The sequence below is a fragment of the Notechis scutatus genome, chromosome 4 (assembly GCF_049901735.1).
Source record: "Notechis scutatus isolate UNSWTSFEM ecotype Mainland chromosome 4, rNotScu1.2, whole genome shotgun sequence".
Classification (NCBI taxonomy): domain Eukaryota; kingdom Metazoa; phylum Chordata; class Lepidosauria; order Squamata; family Elapidae; genus Notechis; species Notechis scutatus.
The window spans coordinates 163552091-163575135 of record NC_142012.1 but is presented as its reverse complement, the minus strand read 5'-3'; the positions used below and the strand labels follow the sequence as shown (position 1 = coordinate 163575135).

The following is a 23045-nucleotide window of genomic DNA, read 5'->3' as shown; positions in this document are numbered from 1 at the left end:
TTTGTTCTATCTATAAAATCTATCTGGGGAACAAGGTCCATAGGAGAAATTTAATAAAAATAAAAAAGATACTAAAAATAAATGGAAAGTATTATATTTTATTGGCACCCAAAAGGAAACAAAAAGCATGATAATCTTAGTTAGCACATTTTTCACAAACATCCTCCTAGTATTTAGTTGACCTTGTTAGGTATGTTGTATGAACCCAGCCATAGGTTGAAGAAGTTTCAGTAATTGAGTAAATAGAAGCAAAAAAAATTAAACAAATAAGTATACATATGAAACATTTATCATACTGAATAGCTATTCTCTATTTAGTTTTATGTTTTTTTGTGGTGTTTAGGTTTAAGCCTTTGTGGGAATAGCACACAGTTTATAAGGGTGTGGATGCACTGCCATTTTTACAATAGGGGTTTCATTGAGTTCTTTCACTCCTTGAGGCAGCTGGAAGCTGAAGGCCTTCAACAGATTGGTCAGAAAGATGAAGATCTCAGTTCTTGCCAGTTGCTCTCCCAAACATACACGCTGACCTGTAGGTGAGACCAAGTATAATAGTACTTTGGGAATAATGATAACTTCTCCAGAATATAGCCCATCAGCAAGGAAATTTGAAAGAAGATTTGTGATGGATGAAACATATTTGCCTGTTGAATCTTGGTATCTTCTAGTATTGCTTATTATTTAGCATATTATTATTTCATACATAGGAACAGCTTTTGGGGATAGTGCTTTGAATCTGTTGGTGTGGTTAGCTATTGGTCAAACTGTTTTGTTAAATCTGTTTATGAGCCGTGGTGGTGCAGTGGTTAGAATGCAGTATTGCAGGCTCACTGCCAGCAGTTCGATTCTGACCAGCTCGTGGTTGATTCAGCGTTCCATTCTTCTGAGGTCGGTAAAATGAGGACCAGATTGTTGGGGCAATATGCTGGCTCCATAAACCATTACAGAGGAGTATAAAAGCACTATTTTTATTTATTTATTTATTTATTTATTTGATTTGTCAATTGTTTACAAGATAATAAGTACAAGTGTATACATAGTTGTGAATATATGAAATGGGTACATATAAGAAAAATAATAGAATAAGAGAAACAATAGGACAGGGACGGTAGGCACGTTGGTGCGCTTTATGCACGCCCCCTACAGACCTCTTAGGAAAGGGGTGAGGTCAATAGTAGACAGTCTAAGGTTAAAGTTTTTGGGGTTTGGGGAAGAGACTACAGAGTCGGGTAGAGTATTCCAGACATTGACCACTCTATTGCTGAAGTCGTATTTCCTGCAATCAAGTTTGGTGCGGTTTACTTTGAGTTTGTATCTGTTGTGTGCTCTTGTGTTGTTATGGTTAAAGCTGAAGTATTCATTGACAGGTAGGACATTGCAATGTATGATTTTATATACCATGCTTAAGTCGGACCGAAGACGGCGTAATTCAAGGTTTTCTAGTTTTAGAATTTCGAGTCTGGTGGCATAAGGTATTCTACAACGAGTAGAAGAGTGGAGAACTCTTCTTGTGAAATACTTCTGGACTTTCTCAATTGTGCTAATATCACATACGTAATAAGGATTCCAGACTGATGAACTGTATTCGAGTATTGGTCTAGCAAATGTTTTGTATGCTCTGGTTAGTAGTGAGATATTACCAGAGAAAAAGCAACGTAGGATTAGGTTAACAACTCTTAATGCCTTTTTGGCTATGTAGTTGCAGTGGGCTCTAGCACTTAGATCATTAGAGGTGAGTATTCCCAGGTCCTTTACAGAGCTTGGGTCATCAACAAGATCTTGACTATTCAGCTTGTATTTTATTTTCTGATTTTTTTACCAATATGTAAGACAGAGCATTTATTTGTTGAGATTTGAAGTTGCCATATGTTAGACCATTCAGATACATAGTCTAGGTCTTTTTGTAGGGTAGTAGTATTGTCTGTGGTATTGAACAGCTTTACATCATCAGCGAAGAGAACGCAATTGCTCTTGATATGATCACAAAGGTCGTTTATGTAGATTATGAAGAGAGTTGGTCCTAGAACACTGCCTTGGGGAACACCACTATTGACAGGTACTGGATTTGATAGGGCGTTCCCGATTTTGACCATTTGTTGTCTGTTTGACAGGAATGCTTCTATCCAGTTATTCAGTTGTCCAGAGATGCCATAAGATTTTATTTTTAGGAGTAGTTTGTCGTGTACCACTGAATCAAAGGCTTTACAGAAGTCTATGTAGATTGCGTCTATTGCTTTGCCCTGGTCGAGTTGTGTAGTCCATATGTTTTCGCAGTGTAAGAGTTGCAGATTACAGGATAGTTTTTTTCTGAAACCAAATTGTTTATTGGAGAGTAGGTTGTTTGTCTCTAAATGGAGGATGATGGATTGGTTAATAATTGATTGCATGACTTTACAGGTGACGCAGCATAAGGAGATTGGCCTGTAATTTTCAACTAGGCTTGGGTCTCCCTTTTTGAAGATAGGGATGACTGTGGCTTGTAACCATAGGTTAGGCAAGGAGCTGGTCCTGAAAGATTTTTCAAAGATTATGCTTAGAGGTTTGGCTATGGCAGTGGATAGCTTTCTTAAGAAGTAGGCACATATTCCATCCGGTCCAATAGATAGAGATGGTTTTAGATTGCGTAGAGCTTTTTCAACGTTGTCTACTGTAAAATCGATATGTATTAGATCATTGTTGTTATCTGTGGTACGGCTAGGAAACATTGGGCATGATCCATTACTGTTTACAAACACTGAGCAAAGAATGTGTTAAAGATGTTGGCTTTAATGGTGTCGTCGCTGCAGTCTTTACCATCAGGTCCTATCAAGGGAGGGATGGACCTTGAGTCTTTTAGTTTGTTGTTTACAAAATTGTAAAAAGCACGGGTGGAATTGGTGCTTAGAAGGTTTTCCTCTTGTTTAATGTGATAATTGGTGCATTCGGTCTTTATCTGGTGGCATAAATTTTTGTATCAGTTTTTGAAATTAGCAAAGTGACCAGATTTGTTTTTCCGCCAGAGTGATCTCTTTTTGGATTGAAGTTTCCTTATTGTTATGGGTAATCTGCTTTTTTGTTTTGTTTTTGGAGTTGTTGTTGGAACATATAGTTTGATGACTCTTTTGACTTCAAGTAAAAAAATGTTGTAATGGTCTTCAACAGTATTGCATCCAGTGAATAGAGATTGCCAATCGAGGGATGAGAGATCGTTATCTATAAGATCATAGTTGCCTTTTTTGAAGTTACAATTAGGGATGACATCATTGTGGTGATTTTTGTGTGGACGTATGTTGAGGCAAAAGTCAATCATATTGTGGTCACTACTGGAAAAGGGTTCTTTGGTTTGTATTCCGTAAATTAAATTCAAACTATTTCAGAAGATGAGATCGAGGCAGTTGTTTAGTCTAGTGTTGTTGGTTACTAGTTGTTCAAGACCTAGATTTGTAATAGCATTGTAGAAGGTTGTGTGTATGATTTCAGTTGTACAATTATTTAGGGTCCAGTCAATATGAGGTAGATTGAAATCTCCAAGAAAGATAAAAGGGTATGGGCAGGATGTAGCCCATGTTAGTAGTGTATTTAGCTTGTTTACATGTTCGATGTCATAATCAGGTGCTCTGTAACATAGTAAGAATCGAATTGTGATATTTAAGGATAGTTCACAGATGATGGTTTCAGGAAGGGCAAGCTCCTGGGTAACTTGGATATTTTTTAGAGGTAACTTGGATATTTTTTAGATATATAGATATATATTTTTTAGATATATAGATATATATATACTATAAAGAGGTATATAAGTCTAAGTGCTAAGTGCTTGCTTTTGCTAAACAGAAAGAACGCCAATTTGAGCAACCATCTGTTTCCTGCTCAGGAATGCCTGACCATAAAGGTGATCCTTGCATAGGAAGGTTTTTAGGAAAAATGCTGTTGGTAATATTGTTAAAGTGTTAGCCTACATTATAACCTTTCATTTATAACCTTTAGCAATAGCAATAGCACTTAGGTTTATATATTACTCCATAGCAATTTACCACACACTGGGAGTGATTTACTATGTCACCATACTGTCTCCAACCATTTGGCTCCTCATTTTACCAACCTTAGAAGGATGGAAGGCTGAGTCAATCTTGAGCCGGTCAGAATCAAACAGCTGGCTGTGGACAGAGTTTTCCTCCAATACTGCATTCTAACCACTGCGCCCCCACGGTTCAAGCTTTAGCTGAACTAAGCCACCCTTTATTATAAGTTGGATGGCATATTAATAAATTATAAATCATCAGGGCCTAATCTTGCATACATCGTCAGGGTCATAGTAAGACTATTTTAATTAAAACAGTCTTACTATGAGCCTGATGATGTATGCAAGACTCTGCTTTTAATGAACATTTTATATTCACAATATGTATTTCCATGATTGGTATCCTGGCAATGTATGCTTTTCAAAATTGTGAAAAAGGGAGTTCACACCAAGCAGAGGTATGCCCATTTGGAACCTGTTTCTGGGTAGACCTTTACAAATAAAAGAGTGTTTTTTTTCCTTTCCATCTTTTTGTTGTGTTTCATTGTACCTGAATTTTTGGAGACAACAATAGCTTTTCATATCTATTATAACTAAAGCTGTGCCTTTCATGCCTTTGCTATCAGCACCAGCAATGGAGAAGGATTTGCTGGTATACATTCAGAACCTGTTGTGGAGCGGCAGGTAGATACGAGGCAGACACCAGAGCTAACAGTAAAGGCTTTATTCAAAGAATAAAGGGTTGCCGCGGCTGCCCGGGCTAACAGGCAGATCAGCTGGCAGCAACAGCTGATGCCATTTGACAGCTCCTTTTATAGCCGGCTGTCAAACGGCATCAGCCAATGGGAGCGATCGGCGCTCCCGCTAGAACGGCGGACCAGAGTGGGGACTTCTGTCAGTTCTGTGAATACAACACTCCTTTCTTCTGGCCAGGAGCATGCGTAGTCCTGCAAATAGGCCAGCCGCCTGCGCAGGTGGCTGGATCACCTTAGTTCAGGAGGATCTCCTGCTGGAACAGAATCCTTCACCCCCTGAGTCGTGCTGGAGGCTGCTGGAGTGTGAGTTCGACCCTCAGGTGCCTTTGTCCGAGCGTCCGTTGGCGGTCCAGGTAGGGTCCATCGTCCGGCTTGCTTCGGGAATGGCCTTCGGTGCGGCGGGTAGACTGGGTCGTTTGGCTGGGGACCCTCGGCGTTTGCTGGGTAGACCGGTTCGCTCAGCTGGGCACCCTTGGCGTTCGCTGGGTAGACCGGTTCGCTTGGCTGGGAACCTTCGGTGTGTGCTGGGTAGACCGGGACGTTTGGCTGGAAACAGGGATCATCGGCCGTCCTTCTCCAACGCCTCCTCAGCTGGTCTACGTGTCGGTGCCACATTCGACCGTCGTCCAGGAGGATCCTATAGGACTTAGGTCCTGTAACTGAATCAACTTGTCCTGGTACCCATAGTGGGTCCCCTGCATAATTCCTGGCATAGACCAGGTCATGCAGGGCAAATTCCCTGGCCTGCCTGTCAGAACCCAGAGGGGTGCCAGGGGTGTAATCGGGGTGCAACCTGTCCAGGGTGGTTCTAAGGTGCCTGCCCATTACTAACTCTGCTGGTGATTTGTTAGTCGTGGTACAGGGGGTTGTATGCTGGGTCAGAAGGTATCTGGACAGTTTGGAGTGCCAATCAATTTGGCCAAACCTTGCCAAGGCCTCCTTTACTGACCTAACTGCCCTTTCAGCCATCCCGTTGCTTGCAGGGTGAAATGGGGCCGTGAGGATGTGCCTGATGCCCAGATTGGCTGCAAAAACTTCATAAGAGGTGAACTGGGGGCCATTGTCGGATACCAGGGTGTCAGGGATGACAAACACTCTGGTCAGGGCTCTCATGACAGCCAGCGTGGTTGTGGAAGGAAGCAGAGCCAGGTCAATCCATTTGGAGAAAGAGTCCACTATGACTAGGAAAGTCCGCCCGTGCACAGGGCCTGCCAGGTCAATGTGAAGCTGGGACCAAGGGGCCCCAGCATCCTCCCACCGGGTAGGAGTGGCTGCTGGTGGTGCTGGTCTGGTTGCTTGGCATGGCTGGCACGTGCTTACCCAGCTGGAGATCTGGGCATCCATGCCTGGCCACCACACGTAGCTGTGGGCCAGAGCCTTCATCCTCACGATGCCTGGGTGGCCTTCGTACAGGACCTTTAAGATTGGCTCTTGTAGTTTAGCAGGGATGACCACCCTTGTCCCCCACAGCAAACAACCCTGTAGGGATGACAACTCTTGCCTGCTAATCTTGAATGGCAAGAACTCACTGGTGTACTGAATTGCAGGCCACCCCCTTCCCACCCAGTCCAGGACTTGGGCGATTACCTTGTCCCTTCTGGAGTGAGTGGCAATGTCCTCAGCTGTGATAGGCAGATTGCGTTCGTTGACCTCAAAAATGGCGTGGATGGGTGCGGGGTCTTCGACTGGCACTGGTAGAGGGCAACGACTGAGGGCATCTGCATGGCACAGGTTCTTCCCCGGGCGATGCACCAGCTTGTATGAATAGGCGGCCAGGAACAGAGTCCACCTGGTCATCCTTGGGGATAGGACCTGTGGGGTTTGCTTATCCCCTGACAAAAGGCCTAAAAGTGGCTTATGATCTGTTATAAGTTCAAAGTAGTGACCATAAAGGAATTCGTGAAACTTCTTGACAGTAGCAACGGCAGCCAAGGCCTCTTTATCAATTTGGCTATAGTTTCGTTCTGCTGCAGAGAAGGTTCTTGAGAAGAAGGCAATTGGTGCCTCAGAGCCATTGGGGAGCCTGTGGCTCAGGACAGCCCCTAAACCAAAGGGGGATGCGTCTGCAGCCAGGACTAAGGGCCCCTGCTGATTGAATTGAATTAAAACTGCATTAGATGTGAGCAAGGACTTGACGGATTTGAAAGCATGGGCTTCCCTTGGTCCCCAATGCCAGGGGGATTGTTTATCTAAAAGTCTGTGCAGAGGTTCTGCTATGGATGCTTTATGTGGAAGGAATGCAGCATAGAAATTTAGAAGCCCTAAGAAGGCTTGGAGCTCAGTCTTGTTGGTAGGTGTGGGTGCCTCGTGGATAGCCCTGACTTTGGACTCAATTGGGTGAATACCAGAGGCATCAATTCTGTAGCCTAGAAAGTCAACTTGCTTAGTGGCGATGGTGCACTTGTCCCTTTTAAGTTTAAGGCCATGCTGCCTAAAACGGTCTAGGACTGCTCTGACTAGTTGTGTTTTATCCCTAGCTGAAATCAAAATGTCGCCAAAATAGGGAACTATGCCTGGGAGTCCTTGGAGAAGCCTCTCCATAAGGGATTGAAAAATCCCAGGGGCTACACTTATGCCAAACTGGAGACGCTTGCACTTAAATGCACCCCTATGGGTGACTAGGGTTTGTAATTCTGCAGTTTGGTCATCTACAGGGAACTGTTGGTAGGCCTGGGACATATCTAACTTTGCAAAAATAGTCCCAGGCTTGAAGGTGTGTAAGAGATGTTGGATGACAGGGTAGGCGCTGATTTGTAGGAATCTATTGAGGGAAGTCTTGTAGTCAGCGCAGATTCTCACGCCGCCATCTTTCTTAAGTGGGGTGACTATGGGGGTCTCCCATCTTGCAAAATCTACTGGTTCTAATACCCCTTGCTTTAGTAATTTATCTAGCTCTAAATCTAATTTGGGAAGGATAGCAAAAGGTACCCTACGTGGTTTAAGGCAGATGGGAGTTGCCTGTGGGTCTACATTGAATGAAATAGGGGTACCAGAGTAACACCCTAAATCTTCGCTAAATACATCAGAATAGTCTCTGAATAGGGTGTCTACTTCAGAGGTTGAAACAGCGTGGATGCCAGTTATGCTGAGGCCAAGAGCAGGGAACCAGTCTAGTCCTAGCAAGGTAGGGAGGGCACCATCTACCACCACTAAGGGCAAGTGGCCTTTGAAGTTTTGGAATTGGACTAAAAACTTGCCTTTCCTGAGGACAGGGATGGTCTTGCCCTGGTAATCACGCAGAGTCAGGTGGCAGCTCAGGAGCTTCTTCTTGGACATTCTAGGATGCATCTTCTTTAGCGTTGCCCAGGAGATGATAGAAAGTGCAGATCCTGTGTCCACCTCCATCCTGCAAGGCTTACCTTCTAAAAAGACAAAGATACTTATTTTGTTAGAGCCTGTTGTAATATTGTAGGTTCTCCTGCTTGGGGGGTGGGGTGTTGGACTAGCTGACCTACAAGGTCCTTTCCAACTCTGTTAATCTGAAAAACTATCATGAAAGATAAATAAAGCATTTGAGCACTTTTTACTGGGGAACGTAAGTGTTGGGTTGCTTAGGAATTATAATCCCTATGGTAATATGAGCTTCCACCTGATTATTTCACCTCAATTCATTGTGACACTTAATTATAGAGTTAGTTCACCTCACAAGAAATGGTGCATGATCTGAAAATGGAGGACAGGCTGTTGGCAATTATAATTGGTGGCAGATATTAGGTCCATCAGGCAAAAGCTGTCCTCCAGACATGATATCATGATGAATAAACTATTTGAGCATATTTTACTGGGCAACGTAAGGGTTAGGTTTTGTAGTTTCAACTAAATTACAACTAAAGCATCATAAAATGGAGAAATAACATCTGCGCCAGCCTCAGCAGCATCATCAGTGGCATCTAGCCCAGCAGGTCAAATATCGCAGGACGTGATGCTTCAACAATAAAAGATGAACACAATGCAGGCAGAGATGCAGCCCTTCTCCAAGTTATACATGAAGATCTTAAAGAAAGAATAGGTAATGTAGAGGATAAAATAGAAAACTTCCAACAAAAAATGGCTAAAAATGAACAACACATCCAGAAAGTGGAAGAGAAAGCTGAACAAACAGAGAAAAGAGTGGAGGAGGTTGATCATAGACTTACATTGGCAGATAAAAATCAGGAGAGAACAATAATATTATTAGAAATAGATAAGGCTGACTATTATTTTATTTATTTTATTTTGTCAAGTGATAAGATAATAGGTATAAGCATGGTTATGAATACATGAAATGAATACATATAAGAAAAAAAGAAACAATAGGACAGGGACGGTAGGCACATTGGTGCGCTTATGCACAACCCCCTACAAACCTCTCAGGAAAGGGGTGAGGTCAATAGTAGACAATTTAAGGTTAAAGTTTTTGGGGTTTGGGGAAGAAACCACAGAGTCAGGTTGATCACTCTGTTGCTGAAGTCGTATTTCCTGCAATCAAGTTTGGTGCGGTTTACCTTGAGTATGTATCTATTGTGTGCTCTTGTATTGTTATGGTTGAAGCTGAAGTATTCATTGACAGTTAGGACATTGCAATATATAATTTTATGTACTATACTTAGATCGGACTGACAGTGGCGTAGTTCAAGGTTGTCTATGTCTAGAATTTCAAGTCTGGTGGCACAAGGTATTCTGCAATGAGTAGAGGAGTGGAGAACTCTTCTTGTGAAATATTTCTGGACTTGCTCAAATGTATTAATATCAGATACATAATGTGGGTTCCAGACTGATGAGCTGTATTCAAGTATTGGTCTAGCAAATGTTTTGTATGCCCTAGTTAGTAATGTGATATTACCTGAGAAAAAGCTACGTAGGATTAGGTTAACAACTCCTTTTTGGCTATGTAGTTACAATGGGCTCTAGCCCTTAGATCATTAGAGATGAGTACTCCAAGGTCTTGACAGAGTTTGGATCATCAACAAGGTCTTGACTATTCAGCTTGTATTTTATTTTCTGATTTTTTTTGCCAATATGTAAGACAAAGCATTTATTTGTTGAGATTTGAAATTGCCATTTGTTTGACCATTCTGATACATAGTTGAGGTCTTTTTGAAGGGTAGCAGTATTGTCTGTGGTGTTGAATAGCTTTACATCATCAGCGAAGAGAACGCAGTTGCTCTTAATATGATCACAGAGGTCATTTATGTAAAGTATGAAGAGAATTGGTCCTAGAACACTGCCTTGGGGGACACCACTGTTGACAGGTACAGAATTTGATAGGACGCTCCCAATTTTGACCATTTGTTGTCTGTTTGGCAGGAATGCTTCTATCCAGTTATGCAGGTGTCCAGAGATACCGTAAGATTTTAGTTTTAGGAGTAGTTTGTCGTGTACCACTGAATCAAAGGCTTTACATAAGTCTATGTAAATTGCGTCTATTACTTTGCCCTGATCGAGTTGTATAGTCCATATGTTTTTGCAGTGTAAGAGTTGCAGATTACAGGATAGGATTTTTTCTGAAGCCAAATTGTTTATTAGAGAGTAAGTTGTTTGTCTCTAAGTGGAAGATAATGGATTGGTTAATAATTGATTCTGTGACTTTACAGGTGATGCAGCATAAAGAGATTGGTCTGTAATTTTCAACTAGGCTGGGGTCTCCCTTTTTGAAGATGGGGATGACTGTGGCTTGTGACCATAGGTTTGGCAAGGAGCTGGTCCTGAAAGATTTTTCAAAGATTATGCTTAGAGGTTTGGCTATAGCAGTGGATAGCTTTTTAAAGAAGTAGGCACATATTCCGTCCAGTCCAATAGATAGAGATGGTTTTAGATTGCGTAGTGCTTTTTCAACATTGTCTTCTGTAAAATTGATAAGTATTAGATCAGATCAGATTAGATTAGATTGTAGTTGTCTGTGGTTCGACTAGGAAATACTGGGCTGTTTACAAATACTGAGCCAAAGAATGTGTTAAAGAGGTTGGCTTTAATGGTGTCATTGTTGCAGTCTTTACCATTAGGTCCTTTCAGGGGTGGGATGGACTTTGAGTCTTTTAGTTTGCTGTTTACAAAATTGTAAAAAGGGCGGGTGGAATTGAGCCATAGAAGGTTTTCTTCTTGTTTAATGTGATAATTGGTACATTCAGTCTTTATATGGTGACATACATTTTTGTATCAGCTTTTGAAGTTAGCAACGTGACCAGATTTGTTTTTCCACCAAAATGATTTCTTTTTGGATTGAAGCTTCCTTTTTGTTATGGGTAATTTGTTTTTTTCTGGTTTTGGGAGTTGTTATTGGTACATATAGTTTGGTGACTCTTTTGACTTCAAGTAAAAATATATTGTCATGGTCTTCAACAGTATTGCATCCAGTGAATAGAAATTGCCAATCAAGGGATGAGAGATCGTTGTCTATAGTTGCCTTTTTGAAGTTATAATTGGGGATCACATTGTTATGATGATTTTTGTGTGGACGTATGTTGAGACAAAAGTCAATCATGTTGTGGTCACTGTTGGAAAAGGGTTCTTTAATTTGTATCCTGTAAATTGAATTCAAACTATTGCAGAAGATGGGATCGAGGTCCCAGATTTGTTACAGCATTGTAGAAGGTTGCATGTATTGGTTCAGTTTTACATTCATTTCGTGTCCAGTTAATATGGGGTAGATTGAAGTCACCAAGAAAGATACAAGAGTGTGGGCAGGAGGTTGCCAATGTTAGTAGTGAATTTAACTTGTTTACATGTACTATGTCATAATCAGGGGCTCTGTAACATAGTAAGAATCGAAATGTGATATTTAAGGATAGTTCACAGACGATGGTCTCAGGAAGAGCAAGCTCCTGAGTAACTTGGATGTTTTTTAGATGTAGGGACTTTTTATAGAAGAAAGCAACACCACCTCCTCTACGGATTTCATGATGTGATCGGTAAACATGATAGTCTCTTACTGTGGTAATGGAGTCAGGGAGAGATGCGTTGAGCCATGTTTCACAGAAAAATATAATGCCAAATTTAGCCATATTTAATAAGAGGAGTAATTCAGATATTTTAATTACAAGGCTTCTTGCATTGAGTAGCTTGCATGTAAGGCCAGTTGTAGTTGGAATTGAGGTAGTTAGGGGCTTGCCTAGTTTTGAGTGATAGTGAATTGGATGAGGTAGGGTTGAATGTAGAGTTGTGGGTTGTGTGACTTACTTTTGATACAATCAGCACGGTAGTTATTGTATAGATCCTTCTCTCCATTGTCTAGACATTGTTTGAATTCTGTGTGGAGTTCACGGGAGCGGATTCTTTGTAGTATGGATAAGTGTGGTCCTGAGCAAAGTTTGTTTGGGGTTGTATTGGTTTTAGCAATGGCATTTATTGTATGAATGAATATCCATTTGCTAGACTCGCTTTTGCAAACAACTCTACAAAATCTTGGGGCCACCGAGCCATCATTGTATTTGAACTCAGGGTCATCTCTGGTTATTTCAATGATACCTTCAGGAGAGATGTTTGTTGTATTGGAGTTGCTTATGATATTGTGAACTTTGGTGATATCATCAGATTTGTTGGTGTCTTTAAGACCAAATAAGAAGGCATTTGGACGTTTCTGATCACGTTCCATGATGTCTCTGATGAGTAAGGAGATGTCATTTGTGGTATTATTTGAAAGGATAGTAATTATTTGTGGCTGTGGTTTGGTGGGTTATTTTTGGTTGTAGTTGTGATTGTAGTTGAGGTAATAGTTGTGGTAGTGGTTGTTGAGTTGGGATTTGATTTTGAGCTGATAGGTATTCACTTATCTGTGCTGTATTTTTTTTTCAAGAGAGATTAGGCTTGTTTGTATAGATGTTTCAAAACGTGTTACTAAGCGTTCTATTGAGTGCATGAATGATTCTATGGTTTCAACTCTGTCAGGCAGGTTACTTAGTTTGTTTAGCTTAGGTAAACAAGATGGACATAGACAAGGAAATGTATCTGACGCTTTTAGGAGATCAGCTAGGGTTTTGGTTAAGTTTAAGCAGGTGAGGTGGGCTTGATTGTCATGTAGGTGGTATTCAATGTTGTTTTTGCTTTCATTGATGTTTCAAGACATTTGAAGAAGTGAAACGCACTGATGATGTCTTTTCAAATAGTGATGAAATGTTTGCAACCAAATTGCCAAGCCTGGAGCTCATACTCTGAGCCTAATCCTGGAAAGTGTACAGAGAAGTCAACAAGGATGATAACACATCTGGAGGTTAAATCATATGATGGGGGACTGAGGTATGTCTAGTCTATAGAAGAGAAGGATCAGCACGGAGGTGATAACTGTCTTCCAGTAGTTGAGGGGCTGTCACAAAGAAGAGGCATTTGACTTATTCTTTAGGGCACGAGACTGCAGACAAAAAGTAATGGGTAGAAACTTGTCAAAGAGAGAACCAGCCTAGAAGTAAGGAGAAATTAATCAACAGAATAGCTCACCTCCATGGTTGTGGGTTCACTATCACTGGAAGTTTTCAAAATAGACTGAATATCCATGGTATAAAACTCCTGCCTTGAGAAAACTCCAGCCGTATGATACTGATTCTAGCACAAACAGGTTAACAAAAGAGACTGGATTCATTATGAAATATCTTCTTTTGCAGGGCAACCATTTGACCCTTCATTTTCAGTACTAAATGTGGTTTCTAACGTCATATGTGCTTTGAGTTTCGGACATCAGTTTTCTGCAGAAGATGAAGAGTTCCAGAAGCTGGTTCAAGCTCTTAAAATTATTTTGAAATTCGTTGGTCACTTTTTTCATGTGGTGAGTCATGTTTTCTACTGAGGAGACAAAGCCCCCCAAACAAACTATGTTTCCACCAGTTTATTTTTAAATAAGTTTTTTTTATTTTCAATATATTTTATGAACATTGCATTTCCTGGGTCAAGTCTTTTTTAAACAGCAAGAACAGTGATAATACTTATAGGTATATGTAATTCTAATCTTCCAACTTCCACAACTTCAACAGGGCTAATCTCTTTTCATAATTCATTTCTCATTTCCCCATTAATTCATTTAGACATAATAACATTTCTTTCTGCCTTGTATTTATAGTCTCTAAATACTATTATTTAATATTTTCTAAGAATTATTCATAATTCCACCATGACTTCAATATTCCAAATGTGTAGGGTTAATAATGCTAAATATTGACAATGGTTAATTAATCCTGGGAGTGTATCTCAAAATTCCCACACAGTTCCTAGTCCTCATCATCACCAACGAATCAGCATTTGATAGAAATCATGCTAGGGGGCGGAGCTGGCATCTCGACGACACGGCATGCGATCTTGGAGGTCTGAGATTGCTGCTGATATCTTTGCTCCTGGACAGTCCAAACAGATCTAAACCATCCCGAAGAGATGGTGAATGTAAAGAGCACATCCTGTTGATCCCAGGGATACTGTAAAGTCCCTGGTAGATCCAGGAGAAGCCCTTTTTGCCAGCGGCAAAGAGGCAGCCATTAAAGCTGCTGAAGTTGGGACAGCTCTGAAACGAAAGAGGATAGAAAGAGAAAGTGTGCCTCTCTGGTGAGAAGTTTTTCTTTACTTTAAGATTTAAAGATTTACTTTAAGATTTAAACCCTAAGGAAAAGAAAGAATCTGTAAAATCTCAGACAAAAGTAATTAAGCGGTGATTTCAAACGGGGAGTCAAATTAATTTTTTTTTTTTGCTGGACTCTATACAATTCTTTTACTTTGAACTGGACTGGTCTTTTTTTCTATCTTATTTTTCCTTTTTGTTTCTTCTCCCTTTTGTCTTTACAATATTTTAGGCTAGATATCCCCTTTTAGCCTTGTTTTTTTTTTGAAACCCTTTTTACTTTTTAATTAACTTTTTTTATACCAATTTGTTTGGAAAAGGAGGGGGAAAGTGAAAACAGAGGAAACTTTGTAACACTGCCAACTAGAGGCTTAGAAATATTGTTTCTCTTTTTTTCTCTTTCGACCAGACAAAGCTGAGAAAGAATTCAGACTTCTTTTCAAAGACTTTGAGCCTGTCTGATAAGATAGAGGGAAGAGCATGGGAGAGTGTTATTGCAGGTGCTCTTCTGGGTTTCTATCAGTAGCTGGAGTCTGGTGTTGAAGTATACAGAAAAAAGATGATAAGATTCTAGAGAAGAGAGCTATAAAAATTAACAAAAGCCTTGGATAACTAAATAGGTGCAGTGTGTTCTTTTTCTCTTTTTTAAGTTGGGCTATTCCTCACACCCCTTCCTTATCAGCTTATTATTTGTAATAGTTATTTGGATCTCTGGACTCTTGGAACCTGCTTTTGTCTTTCTTTTTGCTTTTGGAGCCTAATTTTTACTTTTACATTCTATTTTAAAGGAAAAGCCTTAGTATTAATGTTTTTTTTTTTTCTTCTTCTTCTTCTTCTTCTTCTTCTTCTTCTTCTTCTTCTTCTTCTTCTTCTTCTTCTTCTTCTTCTTCTTCTTCTTCTTCTTCTTCTTCTTCTTCTTCTTCTTCTTCTTCTTTTTAAGGGAATAGGCTTTTTCTTTTTCTCTCTCTCCCTCTCCTGCATTTTTTATCTACCCTCCATTTTTTTTTTGTGGCTTCCTTTTTTTGTATACTTTTTCATACCTGAGACTTTCTAATTGGATTAAAGTGTTGAACTGAAACCCTTTTTACTTTTTTTTTTAACCTAATTCCTTTTTCTTTTTAGTTTTTTACTTTTTATTTTTCTGCTTTTTATAAGATTTAACAATTTTTTCCTTTCTCTGTTTATGGATTTTTTTTCTTCCTTTTTTGAGCTTTTACTGCTATTTAACTAAGAGATTGGATTAAGGTATACAAGAACCTGAAGAAACCTTTTTTTTTTTATCTTGCTTCTTCTTTTCCACTATTTTTACTTGGATTTACAATTGGCTATTTCACAAGTGGATTAAGGTTTGGAAGAACCTGAAGATTTTGAATTATCCGAAATGAGCAGGAAATTAACAGCGGCTGGTTCTTCAATTCCTACTTCTTCCTCTTCACCATCGGTAGGACAACGCTCAATACAGACGATGTAACAGCAAGAAAAAGAACAGGAAAAGGTGACATTGCAGATGATAATGCAAGGAATTTAAAGCATACAAGCAAGAACAGAGAATATTGAAAGGAGAACATAAAAAACTGATGAAAAGGTGGAGAATATTCAACAAATGATGATGAAGTATGATGAGAAATTCAAAAAAAATTGAAGAAGATAAACAAAGAGATAAGAAGATTGGAGGTATTGATGACAGATTAACAGTGGTTGAACAAGATAAAAGTGGGATGCTGAGATGGGATATGGCTAGATCAGAATTTTATCTCAGATTTCAAAACATAGAAGAAGAAAAGGGACAAAGCTGAGATAATGATAGAAATCTTTGCTGAAGCTCTGGAAATAAACAAAGAGAAGATGATGGATGGAATAGACGAGGTTTTTCAAGTCTTCACAAGATATGCAATGAGAAATAGCTTACCAAGAGAAGTTTACATCAGATTTACAAAGAAAGCCATTAAAACACAAATATTACAGGTGGCAAGAGAGAAAACATTGAAATATAAAGATAAGGAGATTGTGGTCCTGAAACAAGTGCCTAGAAGAATGAGAGAAATGAGAAGAGAATACTGATTCCTGACTAAAATCCTACTTAAAAAAGAGGTGAATTATAAATGGCTGATTCCAGAAAGTTTAATGTTCACATGGCAAGAACAGAGACATAGAATTGATTCAATTGAGAAAGCTGAATCATTTTATACCGAATACTTTGGAGGGAGAGAGGAGGAGACAGAAAAAGAAACGTCACTAATTGAATTCCAAGAGGATTGCCAAATAGCGACTGAAAAAGAATAAGGTGCAGTAGGCGGAAAGGTGGAAGTTAAGGAACAACACGAACCAAGATCTACAAGAGCTGTTAAACCTAATTGTAAAGTATAAACATGGAAGAGAAAAAGCTGATTACAATTAACATAAACGGACTTAATTTAGCTGCTAAAAGAAGGAAAACTTTCCATAAATTAGAGAAATTAAAATTTGATATAATCTGCCTACAAGAAGTACATATTAAAAAGCAACATGAACAACTGTTGATACAGCCAAAATTAGGGAAAATGTTTACTTCTTTGACACAATGCAAGAAAAGAGGAGTGGTTTTATACATTAAAGATATTATCCCAGTGAAATTGATTGATACAGATGATGATGGAAGAGTATTAATGGTGGAAATAATGGACAATAACATGAAAACACTCCTGATTGCAATCTGTGCCCCGAATGACAATCAAGAAGAATTTTATAGAAATCTACATATGAAAATAACTGAACTGGACTATACTAATATCATTATGATGGGAGATTTCAATGAAATTGTAGACAATAAATTGGACTATACAACACAGAAAACAACAAAGCAAAACAGAAAGACTCTCCCTAAATCCTTTTTTAAAATGACAGATGAAATAAACCTAAAAGATGCATGGAGAGAAAGAAATGCTAAGACTAAACAATACACTTTCTATTCAAACAGACATTTATCATGGTCCAGAATAGATATGATATGGACGCCAACAGAATTGCTAGCCAATGTGCAAGAAATAAATATTGAAACAAGTATTTGGGCAGATCATAATCCAATGACAATTAAATGGAAAGGACAAAGAAGAAGATCTAGATGGATGTTAAACAATACTATATTAAAAGAAAATGACTTCATACAGAGGATTGAGAAAGAACTGCCTTTTTTCTTTAAAGAAAATAAAAAAGAAGACACATCAGTGCAGAATGTATGGGATACAATGAAGGCATATGCCAGAGGCTTGATAATAGACTATACAAGGAAAAAAAATATCACGAAAAGACTAGCCTCTAAGACATTAGAGGATGAGTATAAAGAACTTGAAAAAGAGTTACAGGAAATGCCACAGAAAAAAGACATTAAGTTAAAAATGGATATAATTAAACATAAAATGGGATTAATGGAAAAAGAAGAATTAGCACAGAAAATCAGAGGCGCGAAACAGAGCTACTTTGAAGCTGCAAATAAACCATGTATATGGTTAGCATGTAAATTGAGAAAGGAGAAAGAATCAAGGAAAATATTGCAATTAATAGATGATCAAGGCCAAGTTTGCAATGGAAGTAAAGAGAAGAAGGAAATTATATGAGACTATTACGGGAAACTATATACACAAGAGAATATTGATGATGAAAGAGTTAAACAGTACTTACAGAATGCTAACCTACCCCAGATACCTAAAGAGATTGAAATAATGTTAGAAAGTAATATAATGATGATGGAGTTAACTGAAGCACTTAAGAAGCAAAACAACGGAAAGGCACCAGGCCCAGATGGACTTCCGGCGGAATTTTATAAAACACTACAAGAATCGTTGAATCTTCCATTGCTAGAAGTTATGAATGAAGTTATGTCAAAGAAGAAGATACCTAAATCATGGTCAGAAGCTTATACTTATCCCAAAAGAGATAAGCTTATACTTATCCCAAAAGAGGAGGCCGACCCATTACAAATCAAGAATTACAGACCTATTTCCCTACTAAATGCAGATTATAAAATTTTGGCTTCAATATTGGCAGAAAGACTTAAAAAATACCTAAATAATTTTATTCACTCTGACCAAAATGGATTTCTGCCAAAGAGACAAATTAAAGACAATATGAGAGTAATCTTGGACACTGTGGAATACTACAAGGCACACCCTGAAAAATAAATGGCTTTGGTATTCTTAGATGCACAGAAGGCATTTGACAATGTGAATTGGTGATTCATGTTATTACAGCTGGAACAGATGGGTTTTGGTAAAAAAGTCATCCAAGCAATAGAAGCTATATATCATAAGCAAACAGCAAAAGTAATGATAGAGGGAGAATTAACGGACTCTATTGATATAAGAAAAGGAACAAGACAAGGGTGCCCACTGTCACCTTTGTTGTTTGTGTTAACCTTGGAAGTGCTAAACAGAAATATTAGAGAAGAAAAGGACATAAAAGGGATGGAAATTAAAAACGAAGAATTTAAATTGCAAGCATTTGCAGATGATCTGGTTTTCATCTTAGAAGACCCACTAGAAATAGCATTAAAATTGATAGAAAAGATAGAGGTATATGGGAAGGTGGCTGGTTTGAAAATAAACAAAGACAAAATAAAGATTTGACAAAGAATATGTTTTCAAGACAAAAGGAAGAATTGGCGGATGTATTAAAAATCCAGGTCACGAATAAGATCAAGTATTTGGTTATACATTTGACAGCAAGATGTAGTACACTAAAAGATAACAATTATATTAAACTTAAGCAGCAGATAGCACTAGATTTGGCAAAATGGGAAAATTTACAACTGTCATTAATAGGGAGAATACCAACAATCAAGATGAATATATTACCCAGAATTTTATATTTGTTTCAAACAATTCCAGTTAGGCTTGGAAAAGATTATTTTGAAGATTTAAATAAAATTGTGTTGAAATATATATGGCAAGGTAAGAAAGCGAGAATAAAGTTAAAACTTTTGCAAGATGCCAAAATAAGAGGAGGATTTGGTTTGCCTAATTGGAGTTGTATTATCAAGCTACTAATCTGATGTGGTTTAAGGAATGGATAACATTAAGAAATGCTAGATTGTTGACACTAGAAGGACATGATCTGTTGTTGGGGTGGCATGCTTTTTTATGGTATAAAGGAACTAAAACACAGGGGTACTTTGAAGACAATATATACGGGAGTCTCTGTGGTTAAACTGGGAGAAGACTAAAAGGCAATGTTATTTGAAAATTCCAGTCTGGCTATCTATTATTGAAGCTTTTTCTTATCCTATAATATACAGTGCCTGAAGAAATATGGACAGAGGTTCACAACATTGTAGCAACTAAAAGCATCCCAAAGAAAAAGAAATGCAAGAAAGCAAAATGGCTATCTGAGGAAGCTTTGCAAATAGCTGAGGAAAGAAGGGAAGCGAAAGGCAAGGGAGAAAGATACACCCAATTGAATGCAGAATTTCAGAGAATAGCTAGAAGAGATAAGCATGCCTTCTTAAATGAACAGTGCAAAGAAATAGAAGAAAACAATAGTGTAGGGAGGACCAGAGATCTCTTCAAGAAAATTGGAGATATGAAGGGAACGTTTCTGTTCTGTCCTGGAGAGTGGGCGCAATAACAGAGACGAGACATCAAATAGTGACTCCAACTCTTTATTAGTGACTTCAGAAAAACAGTGCAATGAGTCTGGCAGCAGCAGCTCCTTTTATAGAGCTGGCTGCTGTCAAAGCGTCCAATGATTTAAGTTTGCCGCGCTTGGAGCGTCCAATCGCGGCAGCCCGTTAACTAGCCAATTGAATCAGTCCGGAACGACCAATCACGACCCGCTGTTCACGGACCAATCAAATATGCAGGATTACGAGCCTGCTGTGGAAAGGGGCCAGTCAGGTTTGCAGGCTTATGAGCCTGCTAGTTCGGAACACCCCTCCCCTCTAGGTTTCGTCTCAGGGGTGGGGTGATGTATTCGCACAGGTAGGCAGGCCTTTGCACCTGTCTACCTGATTTGCGTTGTTCAACCTGTCTTTGCTCGGATTCTGGTTCTGGTGGGCTGCTTGCTGTGTTCAGCTATAAAGGTGACCTGGCTTCTATGCTGGGTACCCTTGGCAGTGACTCGGGGATACCTTCAACGCTTCCTTCATTCCTGTCGTCTGGATCCTCTGGACTTGATGACCCCGTTTGGCTGCTGTTGCCTGGAGAGATGACCATCTGCCACGGCTCCTCTTCAGCTGGTGAATATGCTGGGCTTTGTTGTGCGGACTGTGCGGTTGCGTGTCCTGGACCAGGTGTTAGTTCGTTTTCAAAACCCTCGGTTTCCCTTCCCCCTCTGGTTCCGAGTTCAGGGTTCGTGGAGAGGGTAGTTGTCAATCGTGAATGCAGCTGGTCGATGTGGCGTTTCCACAATCTTCCATCTGTGGTTTCTAATCGGTAGGAACGGGGGCCCGTAATTTGTGTTATTTTGGCAGGGACCCACAATGGGTCACCTGTAAAGTTCTTTGCGAATACGAGGTCTCCTACCTTAAATGTGCGATGTTTGCTGCTGGAACCCAGGGGCTTTTCTGGGGTGTAGGCAGGGTGTAAATGGTCCAGATGCGATCTAAGTTTCCTGCCCATCAGGAGTTCGACTGGGCTTTTGTTTGTGGTGCTGCTTGGTGTAATATGTTGGAGGAGGAGCATCCTGGTGACTTTGTCATGGATGTTTCCTTGGTCCATTTTGTGTAAAGTTTTTTTAGTGAACTGAACCATTCATTCAGCCCTGCCATTGGCTGCCGGGTGAGCAGGTGATGTCAAGGCGTGGCATATCCCCCGGTCCGCTAGGTATTGTTCAAACGCCAAGGCGGTAAATTGCGGGCCATTGTCGGAAACCAAGACATCTGGTAACCCGTGCTTTGCAAACAGTCTGTTCAATTTTTTGATGACCGCTTCTGTGGTGGTGGTCTTCATCTTGTTCACTTCGAGCCAGTTCGAGTAGGCGTCTACTGTTATTAGAAAAGTGTGTCCTTTTGTAGGTCCCACAAAATCGATGTGGATACGGGACCATGGACCCCTGGGCGTTTCCCATTCCGTTGGTTGTGCTTTTGGTGGGGCCGAACGTGTTTCTTGGCATTTGCTACAGGTGGCAACCCAGGCTTTGATTTGTCTGTCCATACCTGGCCACCAGGCATAGCTCCTTGCCAGTGCTTTCATTCGTACGATGCCCGGGTGTCCATCATGCAGCATTTTCAGGACTTTCTTTTGTAGTTTTTCTGGAATGACTACTTGGTCTCCCCACAACACGCACCCTTTTTGGGAAAAAAGTTCTGTTTGTCTGTTTTTGAAGGGTTTGAACGTGTCGTTGGGTTCGGTTTCTGGCCATCCCCTCTCCACCCAGCTGAGGACCCGCGCCAAACAAGGGTCTTTTTTTGTTTCCAATGCGATATCCTGCGCAGTTAGTGGAGGTGAGGGAATCATCTCAATTTGTAGCGTGGATAGTGTAGGGGCTGGGTCATCTAGGAACTCAGGTAATGGCGAACGGCTTAAGGCGTCAGCATGGGGAATGGCTTTCCCCGGTCGATGTCTTAACTGGTAGTCGTAGGCGGCTAAGAACTCCGACCATCGTGTCATCCTTGGCGATAGGATGTGGGGAGTTGGTTTATCCCCTGCCAAAATGCCAAGCAATGGCTTGTGGTCTGTGATTATGGAAAAGGATCTTCCATACACGTATTCGTGGAACCTTTTAATCGCGGATACAATAGCAAGGGCTTCTTTATCTAATTGACTATAGTTCCTTTCAGTTTCTGTCAACGATGGTGAGAGGTAGGGTTGCGGTGTGGTCTTTAAACGAGACCTGGACGTGACTGGAACCAGCAACCAGGATTCGATTGCCTTGGTAGTCCTTTAATAAGTCTCTGAGTGCTGAGATCCTGGCGGCGGATGTCAGGGATCAGCTGCTTGAGGGTTTTCCAGGAGACCATTGATAGGGAAGACCCGGAGTTGACTTCCATGATGCACGGTCTATTTTCAATGGTGACCTTTACCCGGATTTTTTTTGCATCCAATGATGAAGCGTGGCCAATGGTGATGGTCTGATGTGCCTCTTCTCGTCTGGTAGTGGTAGCAAGCATTCGGTTTCTGTTGTACTGGCTCCACTGGTTGTTTGGGCAGTGCCGGTTTGATGGTGGGTTGCCTGATGTCTGCCGGAAACTATTTTCTTTTCTCTTGGGGCTGGATCCTCGCTTACTCCTGCACACTTTGGCAATGTGGCCCCTTTTATCGCAGGAATGACAGATGGCGTCTAGGAATCTGCAGTCTGCTCGTGGGTGGTTTCCCCCGCATCCGGCACATTGAAAATTGGGTTTACGATCTCGCTGGTCTCGCTGATCGCGCTCTGATCTGAGTCTGTTGACTTCTTCCTCTTCACTTTCCGATGAGGACTCGATGTCTTCGTGGTGGGCGGCTGTTGTGTGTCTCTCAAAGGATATTGCAGTATCGCTAGCGAGTTGGCAGCTAGTCCCATTCGCTCGGCGCATTCGGGCTGCTGACTTCCTGGTTGCTTCTGCTGCAGTAGCATCTGCTATGGCATCTGCGAGGGCGATGTCTCCTTTTGCCATAATCTTGCTTTGGATGGTGAGGTCTCTTAGACCTAGGACAATCCGATCTCTCATGGCTTCTTCCAGATTTGTGAAGCCACATAGTCCACCCAAATTTCTTAGGTCAGCTACAAAGTCCCCGATGCTCTCACTTTCCCGTTGGTCCCTCTGGTAAAACTCGTGTCTTCTGATCAGGGTTGGAACTGCTGGGGCGTAATGTGCCCTGAGGTTGGG

General features: G+C 40.5%; 1 protein-coding gene across 1 annotated transcript in view; it reads left to right on the top strand.

The window, feature by feature from the left end:
• Positions 1-23045, top strand: part of LOC113428171 (cytochrome P450 2J5-like) — a 135238-nt gene that overhangs the window by 101522 nt on the left and 10671 nt on the right. Inside the window, exon 6 of the mRNA XM_087962583.1 lies at positions 13326-13486. Within this exon, the coding sequence (XP_087818709.1) occupies positions 13326-13486 (161 nt within the window). The remainder of the gene's footprint in view (positions 1-13325; positions 13487-23045) is intronic.